The sequence below is a fragment of the Charadrius vociferus genome, unplaced genomic scaffold (genome assembly GCF_000708025.1).
Source record: "Charadrius vociferus isolate BGI_N301 unplaced genomic scaffold, ASM70802v2 scaffold192, whole genome shotgun sequence".
NCBI lineage: Eukaryota > Metazoa > Chordata > Aves > Charadriiformes > Charadriidae > Charadrius > Charadrius vociferus.
This window is the reverse complement of record NW_009647437.1, coordinates 3,888,892-3,904,187: the sequence shown is the minus strand read 5'-3', so window position 1 is coordinate 3,904,187 and position 15,296 is coordinate 3,888,892. Positions and strand designations below refer to the sequence as shown.

Sequence of the window (15,296 nt, the reverse complement as noted above, 5' to 3'; positions counted from 1 at the left end):
GTGTCCATCGGCTTCCTGATCTGCTTTGTGAATGAAGATGCCTTTCCACCAGTATGGTGATACGACTGAAAGAAAAGCAGTGTTAGCCTTTAAAAGGCATCGTGCAACGCTGTAAATAACTACCTAATGAAGTAATGTAAAAGTAATATTCATTATGGTTACACTAGTGGTATTAGAAATTACAAATGAGAATACGGAGAGATAATCTAACCCTTGGTCCCATTGCAATCAGTAATGTAAGTCCCATTGATTTCAGTGGAAGCAGAACAAATGGGGCTTGTCAATTAGAGAGTCCTAATGGAAATGCTCTCAAGAAGGGCTAGGCTGTGAAGTGTTACAATGGCCCTCAGCTTTATTTCTCTTTCTTGTAGGGATAGGATCTTAATTAAAGGAGCCTAGGATGTTAGTCTGTTTTTGTGTTGGCATTGAATAAGTGGGCTTCATTGAATGTTGCAGAGGTAGGAGAAGAAAGTGACCTGTATTTATTTTTTCTTTATAAACCTGTGCACACTTCAGTTACTCTACATTTCTGATCCTTTGCGTGCTTAGCTTTTTCCTTTTAATGCTTGCAGAGTGCATGTGAACTTACATCAAATAAGTAGGATATTTTTTCATTTTATTTCCCCCCTTTACCATCCCTGCGCAGCTCAAGACAAAAGGAAAGAGGAACGTACTAAAATGTCACCTGAAGTTGCCTTGAACAGAATTTCTCCAGCGCTCTCGCCCTTCATTTCCAGTGTGGTCAGAAACGGAAAAGTAGGACTGGATGCTACTAATTGTTTACGGATTACAGACTTGAAATCTGGGTAAGTGACTTCCTCATCCAAAAAGAATACCCAACCCGTAACAGTTAAGGTGTCTTTTCAGGACTGAATTTTACTATGTTCATGTGTGTTTAAGCATTTCCAATATATCTGGAGCTGACATACTAGCTACATTATTTTTTTTGTCTTACTACCATTTCGTAGTTTGGGAGACTTCATTTGTCATATTGTTGGCAATAATAATCTTGTTAAAACACTTTCATCACTGCCACTTGATAGTGCTGGTTTTCAGCAGTGAGATTGTTATAAACAGTTTTTACTGTTGTTGATCACTTGCTTACTCAATCTTTTCTATAAATTAAAAACTTGAAGATTTGTGTGACCTTACCTGTAGTCATGAATATGCTAAATAAGAAAAAAAATAACTTTTCCTTTATCTGACTTCCCTCTTTGCTTTATCTGACCTCCCTTAAGATCAGTACATCAAGTGGCAGCAGGACCAGGTGTTTGAAATAGGCCAAGCTACTCCTTTTATTTTTAATTCCTCCTTTTATTTTTAATTCGGGAAGGATTCATGATGGTTTTCAGATAGTAAAGTTGGGGATCCACATGTACATAGGGACTCTGGTGTGTAATTCTCCATGGATAATACGTGAGGGAAGTGAAATGCTTAAAGTAGAATTTACTTTAGGCATTGTGCAGAGGGGGGAGACTCCCAAGGTGGCTGATAAAAGAATATTTGAGACATGTCAGAAGTTACTTTATTCTTTCAGAGCTGGGCATCTAATGGCATCCATGATTCAGGTATTTATTTGATACTGGAGTTCAGAACCTGAAATTACTTTAGCTTAAGGTGTCTAAATCACCACTTCTGTATAAACTACTGCTTTGGGTGTCACTTTGATGATAGTTTAACCCACTAGAGAACCACCACAAAACACCGTTGTTTAATATTTAGTTTTGCTGAAAACTTTGTTTTATATGCTTCTGTAGGCTGCTTTATTATGGTTTCATGGAGAGTTTGGAAGGTATTTTTCTGGTAGTTACAATGCCTTTTTGGGAAGGAGATGTGAATTCTAGGGTTAGTTTGAAAGGAGCCATTCCTTCCCTGTAAAGTTCTGGGACAGAGTACAGCTTTACATGGTGGTCTAAGAAGCTATAACTTTGTTATTAGTGTTGTCTGGCTTGGCATTTAGGTTTGCAAATTATGTGAGACAGTTCCTGCTCACAGTTAGGCATCTGCTGCTGTCATTTCACACTAGACCTTGCCTTCTCTTGAACTAGCCTTCTAGGAAGGCTGAGATGGGAGCTATCTTACATTTCTCCTATTGAATCTGAAAGAAAGGAATACAAAAAAGGTAGAGAGAGAACACAGTTGTAGTCTGGTGGTGAAGGTATCGGTTTGTGGGGAGGTAGGTAAGGGTTTTGCTCCCTGCCCGCTGAATGCTTATGCTGCCTGCCTTTAATAGATTAAAATAATATAAAGCGGTGTTTTCTAGCTGATTCTTTTCAGAGGTACTTTTAATAAGTGTCTAAAGTTTATGGCGAGTGATCTTACTGACAAGATCTTGAATTTGTTTTGATGTCCTGAATGTTTTCCAAGAGTTTATTCTTTAAAAAAACTAAAACCTGCTCCCAACTGCACCTGTCACCAAAACCCAGTGATTCCAATTGTGTAGTAGAAACTGTGTTGAACATGGACCCTACAAGACAAGTACAGTACCTGACAGAGGTTGTCCCATATCTTGTTTAAAGGCATAGGCTCAGCTATATGCAAGTCCTAGCAATATTTTTTTTTCTTGTTCTGGAACATAGAAATGAACCTCCTTTATGTTGAGGCTTTTTTATGTCTTCAGGTTATTAGGAGCTGGAGTTGGGATAATCAAGATTCTGCGTTTAGCTGAGAATTATTTTTTTTAAGGTGGTTTTTTTTTTGTATAAGAAGCATTATTTTAAACAGGATTTATTGGCAATTGCTTGAAATATCTTTGAAATGTAAATTTCATGCACGTGGGGTTTTAGGAAAGATTTTTGTTGTTTTTTACAAATAAATTATTGTTAGCTTATTTATAATAGAAAATTTTGAATCTATGCAACAGTGTGGAAATGCAAAGTTCCTTGTGGTTTAGTGCTTTATAATGTTGCTGAAAAGGTAAACAGTGTAAAATTACTTAACATAAGATGGATGTGTCACAGTATTATAGAGAAGTTCCTTCCGTAGCTCAAGATCTAGTTCAGTGCTCTTTAACCTTTGATATAGTAGCCTTTGTGACTCCACAGACGGTTTGTGAGAGGCCCGTGACAGTTGATTAATAACAAAATCCCCAACCCACCGTATTGTCAGTAGATTTAAATTTGTGACTGGATACTGCCTCTATAGGAAAACTTTGTAGGGCTCCGAGAGTCCAAAAATGGATTGAAAACCATTGGTCTACTATCCTCACCTGTCCTCACATCATGAGATTATTCAAAACCCTGTATACTTTTTCACTTCCGTTAGAAGACAAATTACAATGCAGAGGAAAGAGCAGGCAGAGGCAAATGCAGCTGATATCCGCATGAAGAAACGGAATTATAAGGACATAGAGGTTGGACAGGAGGAAAATGAGGAGAAGAGTTGTTATGAGAAATGGGGATGAGAAATCAGGACATAATTGCATAACTCCCTTCAGTTTCAAGGGGGCTGAATCAGGCTTTAAATTTAAAAAGTAGAACAGGAAGGTGAGGAAGAGGTACTAGATTAAATGTTTAAACTTAAATAAAAAGCAGTTCCTGATCTCAAATGAATATTACCATTTGTAAGTACTATTGGTTCAGAAACTTTGCTTTCAAATAGTGATTGTACGTTTATTAACACATGAAAAGGACTGTAAACACATCTCTTCCATAGCCTAGCTAGAGTTTATTGCAGAACATGCAAATATTTTAACTGGTGTGTTGTGCAGAAGATTTTTAAGAATAAAATAAATACAATTTTTCTATAACCTTTAAGATGTTAAAATACTTAATGTAATCATCTCAAAGCTATTAACTTTGGAAACAGAAACATCTAGAAGCTTCTGGGTCAAGGGGAGGAGCTGCATGGCTGCTCCTCTATCATGTACCACACCGTTACTCTGATAGAAAATTCGGGGTTACTGTGGTTACTCCACTTCCCTGATTAACCAGTGCTCTACAATGTATAACAAAACAAAATGTACAAACTGAAGATCCATCCATTCTCATTTCTTAGATTTTAGAAACTGGAGCTGCGGTTAACAGGGAATAATGGTAACATATTAAACCCAGTAATATCTCCAAGGCCTTGCCCACTTAGAGCCTTGGTTTTGACATTCTCAACTCAAAAGTGGAAGGAATTTCCCTTTTATTTCGCCAGCGCAAGGTCAAGTTACAGGTATATAGCCTATCATGTCAGTTGATTTTGATTTGTAAATGGCAAACATATTTAGCCTTTAATTATTTGAAAAGTCAATCTGTATGTTAGATGGTTTTAGTAAGGAACTTACTTTGCACTTATTCTAACTTATCGCTAAGATGGACTACTTAGTTTTGTTGAGTTTTGTAAACCTGTATTAAAGAGCTGCTGTTAGATTAAAGTATGAAGGATGATGGTATGTTAATTTGGTTTGCTTGCCAGTGTGGGAGGGAAATATGTCATAGTAAGGAAATCCTATTGTTTTGCAGTCTTTGAGTATGTAAATGTTTTATAATAATATGTTACAGTTCCATAATGTCTGTGTGTTTTACAAACTTATTAGGCAGTACCAGTCTCATCAGACACTTACATACATTTACATCTATGAGTAGAACCTTCAGGATCAAGTCCTATTTATAGAAATTATATGGCCACTGCTGATGAAGAGCAAGTAAAGAAATGTGAGTACACCTGAACTGAGCTCAGCAATATGGCATGACAGGAAAGAAGGAAACTCTTCAATAGAAATAGTAATAAAGAGTTATGTAGCTGAGTCTGCAGAGCTATTACCTTCTTTCTTGCAAAAAGAGCTCCACATTGAACAAAAATAGAACCTGAGTGTTAGGTCACATCTGAAATATAGCACCTTTAGCAGCATTGATTCTGGTGATAAGAAAACCCTGACAGGCATCTCTGTTGCATGAATAAAAGACATTATTTGAGATGACAGAGTGGATCAAAGCATTTTAACTCTTGCATAGGATATTACTTTGTTCTAGACCCAAAGACAATACTACTGCCAGTTGAGTCAATGCCATATATTGTATCAGTCAGTTAATCTGCAGCGGTGTCTCTTTGAAATAATGACCCATCTTAATTAGATATTAAAATTTACTCATAACCAACTGAACTGTGGCTAAGGCATTTTTCTTAGCATTTATACATATAGTCATGGGAAAGATGTTGACTAGGGAAAAGTGATTATTAGGTAGATTTAGAAATAGAGGATGTTTTCCAATGTGAAGGGTGTTTAATTATTGTATAATGTAGAATCCTATTATTTAGGAGGCTGCTGCTTTTTCTATGGTGTGTTAAAGTAGTGAAAAACATATCTGTGGTGGGCATTGCCTTTGAGAACTGTTTTTTCCATACAGCTGTTCATCAGGGCCCATGCATGAGCCTCAAATTATGCTGCAAGCCTATTCTTACTCAACAAACTTTATTTTGTTTTTTAAATTACTTTGATGTGTTGCACCAGGCAGAATTTCAAAATGAATACAGTGATTTAAAGCTGCATATATTAAGATTCTATTTTTTGTAGATATTCACTCATAACAAAATTTTAAATTTCATACTTGTTTGGTTATACTTATTCCATATTTATGAGGAGATTAATTGTGGAATTTTTATGTAACTGGTTTGTAGTAAACCATGTTGGTATTTTGTTCTTTGCACCTGTTTGATTCACTATTGATTTCTGTCTCTTTGCTTGATACTCAGCTACATTTACTATTAGTTATATTCCTGAAAGAAGCCTGTATGAGGAGTGGTCAAAAGAATGTAGTAGTATCTGGAGCAGATTTTAACATACAAGTATACTATCAAGCTGTAAGAAGATATTTATAACTGTATTGCCCTGCTTCCTAGTGAGCAGTGATGTTTTACTTTTTTGTATTATCAGGTAGACTGCAATATGCTTTGGTATTTCCGTTTCTTTTGGGCATTTCCCTTTTTAAAGTAAATATGCATTTTTATGTGATTATTTAATGAAATAATGTTTTTTTAACTGTGAAATACTATTACAATACTGCAGCAGTTATTTAAAGCTTTTGTTTAATCTTTTGCTTTTGATTAATTTAAATTGAAAGATTCTACTTCAATTACTTGAGGAAAGTTCACATCCATCATTCACATGGATATCTATAGGAAGTTTTTTTTAATGTGCATTTTGTTTATGTCTGAAGTTTAACAAGTCTGACTCTTCTGAACACATTTACTGTGAAAAGCTGTTTTAAAAATAATTATGTTTCAAGTAAAATGTATGCTTGAAAGGATGTGGCAGTTTCTAGGAGAGGTATGGTCTATGTGTCCTTTACTGCTATATGGGATAAGTCATAAACTATTACCTTTAGCACAGTGTAGGTCGTTTGATTCCATTTGCTGGTAACAAATATATTTCTTCACTACAAAGGATCTTATTACTAGGAGCTTGTTGTCACTCTCAAGCAAAATTTAACAGGCTGAGCTCTGGCGGGACAATGCAAGAGAGATGTCACTGTGGGCAGCGCTTTGAACAATTTTTCTCTGCTGGTCCAAAAAGATTAACTGTCTCCAGGATTGCTCTCTTCTGCCTTTGTTTCTGAATGTTGAAAAATCAAAGGCAAAATGTCAGTCTGATAAAGATCTAAGTGTAGCGCATACATTTGGTGATGATTTTGTAAATATTCTCCACAAACTGAGACATTTTTTTACACCAGTTTTAAACTAGGTGCTTGAAGTTGTTCAGGAAAAAAAAAGTGTGCTTTTCTCAGTTTCAAGTCCTATGAGTAAAGATGGGATTTTAAAAAGTAAGGGTAGTATTAGATAATTGAGGTTATTTGGGCTCTGGTTTGAAAGACTACATATGTTTTCCTAAGACTTGTTCAATTTAAATACTGCACAGTATGTCTTTGGTATTTTTAGACTGGGACAGTGAGTGACTTCCTCTTGTCTGACATTGAAAAAACTGAATGTAGTGTCTACCAGTCTTCTGCTTTAAAAAAAATGAGAAGAAACTCTTTGATACAGGTGCTAATTGTTTCTTTTCTAATATGTTTAGAGAGCTTCATGTGATGTGGTACTAATATATGTGCCAAATACACTTGGAATGATGCACCTTAGCAAGGTATTTAAATGTATGTTTTGGCTATCTGTACCCTGATAACTCACTGAACGCTTGTTGAAAGCCAGAGCTTATGTTAATATAGTGTAGGTCTCTGTCCAGGACTTTCTGCTATTGTAGTAATGTCTGCGTCTCCCCCCCCCCCCCCTCTTTTTTTTTTTGCATTGTGCAGCTCCACAGGAGAAGAAATTCCTACAACTTTCTTTTTTTGTTTTAAAGTTAGCTAAAAATCTAATAATTGGGTACCTGGTCCAATTTCTCCCCCTTTTCCAAACCCTTGCATCACACAGATGCAGCGTTTGTTTTACGTAAGCTGGACAGGTCTCTAGCATACTGTGCATACATACTACCTTTCACCAGGAGCTGAGAACTGGCTTTTAGATTTTTATTCTTCTGCTGAGTAGAGAAGAATATATACCTGGGTAGTTGGTTGGTAAATTCTTCCAGCCATATGTATGCAATTATACTTTGTGATGCCTGACTCTCTCGTGTGCATATATACATCTATGGCATAACACTAAATGTGTGATGTACACTTGTAATGAAGCCGAAGCAAAGTTTATGATTTTTGGTTTTAGCCTGTTGCAGTCATAGTCTGATGAGTTTGGGGGCTTTAAAAGCACAGGAGATGGATTGGAAGCTCAATCTTGACAGACCGATATGCAACAGTGTTGAAGATCTGACTGTGCCACACTTATATTACAGCCAAGAGAAATCGATGGGAATACTTCTGTAAACTACTTCTGTGAGTCAGTGATAATAAAGGAAGCAAGCCATTAGTTTTTGAAAACTGAATCTGTACGCAATTTTCTAACTACACAGTCATTCTCTAACAGTGTGGCAAATCAAAAACTATACAGGCCTTTATAATGTATTGATCACTATGTAAGCCTGCATAGATTTTTTTCGAAGGGAAGTTTCATTGTCATAAGAGTCTCTTATATTGGTATTTAGGTTAACGCTTCTCTGTTGCTGCCCTTTTAAATGCACCCTTATAAATACTTTGGGATCTCTTGAACCATCAGTCATGCTGCTCTTTCTTCTGACCGATGGAGAAATTAATTTTTATGACTGTTCAGGTAACTCTGTCCAGCACTGAATTTGAAGTGTAGATTTAATATCTGAAATTCAACTGGAACAGAATAACCACACCAATGCAATGCTGTGCCTGAGCTATTTGGATCTGTTTCTTGAGATACTTAGCTTAGGCATTTACTTGGCACTGTACTGCACAGTCTTGACATACCTTGAAGCAACTATTACCTAACTGGAAGTAAGCATCTGAAAAGAATACTTAGAGCTGTATGTATAAGTGAGCAGAGTTTTGTTTGCTCTTGAAATTGGTGTTTTTATTGAATTGATAGATTTGAAAAGATACTGAATTCAGTCCTTGAGGTAAAGATAAACCTCCCAAGTAACTAAAAGTTGACAAAAGGGAACATACTTATTTTCTCTTTCCTGAGAGAAGGGAATTGATATGTCTGAGGCAAACCACTCTACAGTGTAGGCCACAGGTTCTTTTCTTTGTAATCTGTGGTATATGGCTGAAAGAATAAAATTAGACCACTAGGACTGAGCATTTTTATTATTGTACTTGTTGCTCTGTTTTGGATGCTCAGTTCTTTGTTCAATAGAAAAACTTGTTTGGATTATTCTTGTTTATACTTAAGGTTACCAATGATTTTTCAAAATATCTCCCACTTTACATGATTTCTTTTTCTCTTTTCTACCTCTTTTTCCTCTAGAACGTTGGTTTCAATCTCTTGAGCAAAAGTTGGTTTACAATTTGTTGTGCACTTCAGCCATGGAATTACTTTTTTTTTTTGTTGGGGCAGAATAATACAATGTTTCATGTTCTTTGTTAAGAATTCTTCTGTAATGAGAATTTTTTGAACTAATGGATAGTTGACTATCTGTCCTTTTTTTCAGACTGCCATAAATCTTGGTCATATGCCTTAACTTAAACCCTATTAAAGTGATATGATTTCAGGCCAACTGCAAACCATTTACAGGCAATGAAGACACTTAAAGGAATCATTTCCTTGGAGATTTCAAGTGGTATATCTTCCATGTGATTTTTGATGTTTTAGTTTTAACCTGTTGCACATAGGCAAAATTCAGTTTTATTAGGTGCAGGAGGGAGGAGAACTTGAGTGTGTAGGTGAGGTGTTGGAAGTGGCATAAAGAAAGGTCAAGGCATTTGTGGTGAGCTGGGGACTCCAAGTTCCAGGAACTTGGGATAGACTGGGCTCTGTGTTCACTGGGATCAACAGGTAACTTTGCTCATAAGTAGTCTCATCCTTGCAGGAAGTCCTACTTGCTCTTCTGTGCCTGTGAAGCTGCTAAGGGATAAGCCAGGTCTAGCTCCCACTGTGATGCTGGGAGAAGACAGTAAACTGGATTGTGAGGGCAAGAACAGGCATTTGCAGGTGAGAAGAGGATTTTTTGACTGTCACCAAGAAGAGGGTGCATGGAACTGCTTTCTTTAGGTATAGTTAGATGTGACCATAGGGAGAGAGATGACTAATTTTATGCATTATGCTGTAGCCTTGAAGATAGTATTAGCATAACTGAGGTGGCTATGAACTGAGAATTAATGTGAGAATGAGAAGTTAGAGGAACATAGAGAGAGGTGAGAGGTTCTTGCAGCAGGCTTCCTGCAGAAAACGTAACATGCAGCTATGTGGGGCTTGCTTTCTTCAGGTGCGGTTCCACAGGATGATCTGTTGTAATTTTGTATACGATTAGGATTTTCCTGTCTTTTTAGTCTGTTGCATGTCTGTACTGTTGTAATTAATCTCAAATAATGCTAGAAGTAGAACTACTGATACTTTTATTCATAGAATCATTCAGGTTGGAAAGGACCTTTAATAAGATCATAGAGCCCAACCATTAACCTAACACTTCCAAGTCCACCACTAAACCATGTCCCTAAGTGCCACATCTACACGTCTTCTAAATACCTCCAGGGATGGTGACTCAACCACTTCCCTGGGCAGCCTGTTCGAATGCTTGACAACTTTCAGTGAAGAAATTTTTCCTAACCTCCAAGATAAACCTCCTCTGGCACAACTTGAGGCCATTTCCTCTTGTCCTATTGCTTGTTACTAGCAAGAAGAGACTGACCCCCACCTCACTACAGCCTCCTTTCGAATAGTTGTAGAGAGCAATAAGGTCTCCCCTTAGCCTCCTCCAGGCAAAACAACCCCAGTTCCCTCAGCTGCTCCTCATGAGACTTGTTCTCCAGACCCCTCACCAGCTTCGTTGCCCTTCTCTGGACACGCTCCAACACCTCAATGTCTGTCTTGTAGTGGGAGCCCCAAAACTGAACACAGTATTTGAGGTGTGGCCTTACCAGTGCTGAGTACAGCGGGACAATCACTTCTTGAGTCCTGCTCACCACACTATTTCAGATACAGGCCAGGATGCTGTTGGTCTTCTTGGCCACTGCTGGCTCATATTTAGCCATCTGTCAACCAACACTCGCAGGTCCTTTTTCACCAGGCAGCTTTCCAGCCACTCTTCCCCAAGCCTGTAGTGCTGCATGGGCTTGTTGTGACCCAAGTGCAGGACCCATCGCTTGGCCTTGTTGAACCTCATACCATTGGCCTCAGTCTATTGATCCAGCCTGTCCAGATCCCTCTGTAGAGCCATCCTACCCTCAAGCACATCAACACTCCCGCCCTACTTGGTGTCATGTGCAAACTTACTGAGGGTGCACTTGATCCCCTCATCCAGGTTGTTGATAAAGATATTGAACAGAACTGTCCCCAGTACTGAGCCCTGGGGAACACCACTTGTGACCGGCCGCCAATTGGATTTAACTCTGTTCACCACAACTCCTTGGGCCCGGCCATCCAGCCAGTTTTTTACCCAGTGAAGTGTACACCAATCCAAGCCATGAGCTGCCAGGTTTTCCAGGAGAATGCTATGGGAAACAGTGTCATCTTTTCACAGGCTTTCTGCTGTGTCTCCAATTCTGTAATATATTATATGAATATACACAATTTGAAGTTACTCTTCGGAATGTAGGTGCAACTGAAAGCTATGGAGTTATGTTCAAAATGTGGTGCTTAGACTTGCTTAGTCTAACTTTCATATCCAAAGAATGGAATTCGTGGTTGTTGTGTTAACATAAATTTCTTCTGAGAGTTTGTAAGATTAGGAAATCAAATAATTAGAGATCTGTGACCAGAATGCTCTGAAAATATGCCATTAGAAGAAAACTTTAAAAGAAAATGTGAAAAGACATAGGGTCACTGGACCCCTCCTTGTATTCTTTAGTTAGTTTGTTAAAGGGGGAAAATACATAAACATGGACTGTGCTTTTAGTTGGTATGTTTTTTTCCTGATACCAATTCATTGCATTTTCCAATAAACTAAACAGTTCTATAGTGTGAAATAAATTATTTTGAAAATACGTTGGGAGTCTTTATGGCTACTACAGGCGGTATTGGGAGTAATGCTAAATGACTTATTAAAACTTATGCTTATAATAGCTTAGCTTTTGTGAATTTCTGTATGAATATGCTCTTTCTGTGAACACTGAAAGGATCTGAAACTCCAGGTGGTAGACTGTAATTTCATACTTGGCAAAGAATAGTTCTCTTTTCGAGTAATCTAAAAGCAAAAAATGTTCCTTCTCTGATTTTTTTTTTCTTTCTTCAGAAATTGAATTCACATTAGTGAACAGTAGAAGTAGAACATGAGAGATTATTAGGTTCTAACCCATTATAAAGTAATACATCATCTAATGGCAGTTGTGAAAATATGAAACAGAACTTTGAATCTGTCAGGAAGGAAAGGAGATGAAGTAAATCCGAAGGGTACATCTGCCACTCCCTCATACCTTTCTCTAAAACTTTATTTATGAGTTCCAAGGATTTGGGGTACAGCTGGTCTTACAGTATAATGAAGTAGTAGTGCCTTTTCCTTGCCCGAACATGTGACAGAAAGATAGCTTATGATACTGTGAATTCACTAGTTTATTTGCCAAAACAGTCTACTGGAGCATGCACTGCAACTGTTACCCCATTGCAATTTTTTTTGTTTCTGTTCATTTTTCAGTCAGTCCTTCATTAAAGTTTTCATTTTCTGTTTCTGTTTTATTCTTTTGGGGAGTATTTGTGCGATGTGTAGTTTTTAAAGGGAGTTACAGGCAATTACCTGTATGCATAAAAGATCTTGCTTACAAAGGTAATCAATTGGATTATAAAAGATGTTTCTAAAGCATGTTTGTAAAGCATGTTTTGTTGAAAAGTTGCCTTTGCCAGTTGTTAATTATTTTTCTTAATTAGGTCCTTGACACCCAATAATAATGAGCTCCCACCCTAAACTGTAGGGATTTTACAAAAGGAAACTTTTGAGATAGTCTGTTTTTCAGAGTTGTTTTTTCAAGTACACTTGCAAGTATATTAGATGTGGTGCTGTTTATCAGCTCTGTCACCACCTTTTTGTGGTGGCCCTTTCCAACCCATCCTGCTACTGTGACTGGAAAAGAGCAGTTCTGAAATGAGCCTTCCTAGGCCAGATGAACAGGGAGTTTGTGAGGCTAAAAAAAATAATCACAATTTTGTGGGGTTCGTATGTACTTTCACTTAATATAGAAGTTCTCTGAGATGATTTCAAGTATATATATGCGTGTGTTTCATATGTATGTGTGTGTGTCTGTTTCCTCTGTTTCCCTCATAGAGGCTGGTCTGAATGTCTGCCTCCAGTAGAGACAGCTGTACTTTGGGAGATAGCAGGACACCTGCCACAAGAGAGAGATTTGCAGTTCTAGAAGCAGGCCCAGAGCTTTTCCCACCTGCAACATCTGCTTTGGCAAACTCTCACTTATATTAAATAAATCTACATTTTCTGTTAACATACAGCTGCTATATTTGTTTTACCAATGGCAGTAGTCATTAGATGCTTTTGTATAGTGTTTCTAGTGAAAGCAGGTTGCTGGGAGCTGAATTAATTTGAAATAGTTATTTGAACTTTACCTTTTAAAAAATGCAAATCTGCCTATGGGTGCAGAAGAGAAGTGAGGGGTTGTTTGCCTAGGGTATGTGTTCTGCCTAGCATGCCAGTCCTTTCTCAAAGTTCCGGTTAGTACAATGAACTTCATACAAGAAAACATAAATATGCACCTAAAGGAAAATCAGCACTTACAGTAGATGAAGGTTTTGTTAGGAATATAGTTGACATATCTGTAGGCACCTTGGAATTTCCCAGTTGATAACTACGGACTGAAATGCTGTTGCAGTTGTGAAATATCATCCATACTACCAGGATGCAAACCCAGCATCATCATCTGTATTGAAATACCAAAAGTAGTCTTTGTGTGTATAGTTTAATTTTATACTAAGTTTGAAGAAACCAGCTAGGGTACAACTGAGTTTTATGAAAACAGGGGGTTTATTTGTTGGAAAGTTCTTTGGAATAATGATGAATTGACTTTCAGATTTTAGTATTTTAATTGAAATAAATGTGTAAGTAGTGATCACTCTAAATGTAACTGGATTTTTATTTACCAAAAGCAGTGTGTGTGTCTTTATCTTTTAAGTTCAACTCCCTCTCTCATATGTGTAATACATATGTCTGAAGGGGAACAGAAGATGAAAATTGGTTGACTAGACTCCCTCTCCCTTTTTAAAGTTTGCCTGATTGACAGAATTTTGCTTGGATCTGTTGGTTTTCAGCAGCAGCTGCTCAGTACTCTTGTGTATTTGCAGGCCTCTAAGAGCCTGTGAAGCTTTGTGCACTGTTGCGGGGAGCTGCACTATGATACAGGTTTTCACCATCAGCGTCGGCTCTCTAAAATGAGATTTTCACTATTTTTCTGTTCCCTGATCCTTGCAAGCCCTGTTACCTGCTGGCTTTCCTTCCACTCTCCTCCCCCCATTAATTACTCTTAATGCCTCTGTAGATGACTTACCCATCTGTTGTGAATCTGCAATTAATTCTTAATTAAATGGGATGAAATACTGTGTCTTCAAGGAACACTGGAGCAGATTTCCATCTACAAAAAATGGGAAGAAAGAAGAATCGAAAAGCATCGATGAAGGCTGTTCTACTTGAGTTTAACATTAACATGTTTTTCTTAGCAAATGTCACAGTAAGAGTTTTGGGTGGAGTTTTGAGTTTGCTGCTTCTTATTAGTAACAAAGGATTTACCTGTCTTTGCCCCGCATTATATTTGACTCTTGCTGACAAAACCTTCAGCCTCTCAACCTCTGACTGCATTCTGTCTTGTCATTAAAATAATACTAATGTTCTTCTTTAGCCTCTGGAACTTGATCTCCTTTTTCCCTAACAGCATCTTTATATGACATAAATAGGAGCGATTAGCGACATATACTAGGTATTTTAGAGCCGGAAAGGGTTGGGAATACAGCCAATGGTCATAACTTGCTTTGTGGTGTTGCTCTTTTTATTTTTGTGTGTTGGTTTTTAGCAGCACTTGCCATCAGCATAATGCTGTGTGAAGCCACCTTGGCTTTTACATCAACAGCCTGGTGAACAAAAAAAGTTGTCTGTTATCCAAAAAGTACTCATCCTCAAGAACAGCAAGTGTAACAGCCTAAGCTTCATGAAATAAAGAAGCTTTTGCATCTCTGGTTATTCAGGTTAGGCAATCTTAATTGTTTCAAGTTCCTGAAATTACAGTGGCTAAAATTCTTAGGTGAATTTTTCTTTGCTACTATACAGTAAAATTCACTGATAATTTGTCTTCAGATAGTAAAGGTGGTAAAGCTTCTGTATGGTCTAGGAACACATTGCATACCTTTTTAAATCAGGAATTTGATAGTCATCAAATAAATCTGACATGAATATTGGGGCATATGCCTTTACCACAAATTAAAAAAGAAGAAATAAAAAGGACATTGTATATTTTTCAGTAGAGTTATTGTATTTCTGTGGGCATTTCTGAATGTTTGCTGTGGGTTTATAAGGTTCTAAGCAGTAGATTTTTAGGAGTGGTATAAAAAATAAGGCTCAGACTGGAATTTTGGGATTTAAAGAGGTGGGTCTGAGGGGGGTGTTGCTGGTTTTGGTTTTGTTGTTGTTTTTTTTTTTTTTTTTAAGTTCTTTGCATAGAATAGCCACTCATCTCCAGACTTGAAGGATTAAGGTGGTAAACACTTGGGCTCGTGTTTCATTGTGACTCTTTCAGCTGGCACAGAACTTATTTTTGGATAAGATCTTACCAGAGCCCAAATAATTTAAAACTGCTTGTCTTGGAAATACT

General features: G+C 37.4%; 1 protein-coding gene across 1 annotated transcript in view; it reads left to right on the top strand.

Moving 5' to 3' along the window:
• The first annotated feature begins 654 nt into the window (after positions 1-654).
• The window catches only part of BRE (brain and reproductive organ-expressed (TNFRSF1A modulator)), a 174,410-nt gene continuing 159,768 nt past the window's right edge, over positions 655-15,296 (top strand). Inside the window, exon 1 of the mRNA XM_009880653.1 lies at positions 655-806. Coding sequence (XP_009878955.1) covers positions 679-806 — 128 coding nt within the window. The 5' untranslated portion in view covers positions 655-678. The remainder of the gene's footprint in view (positions 807-15,296) is intronic.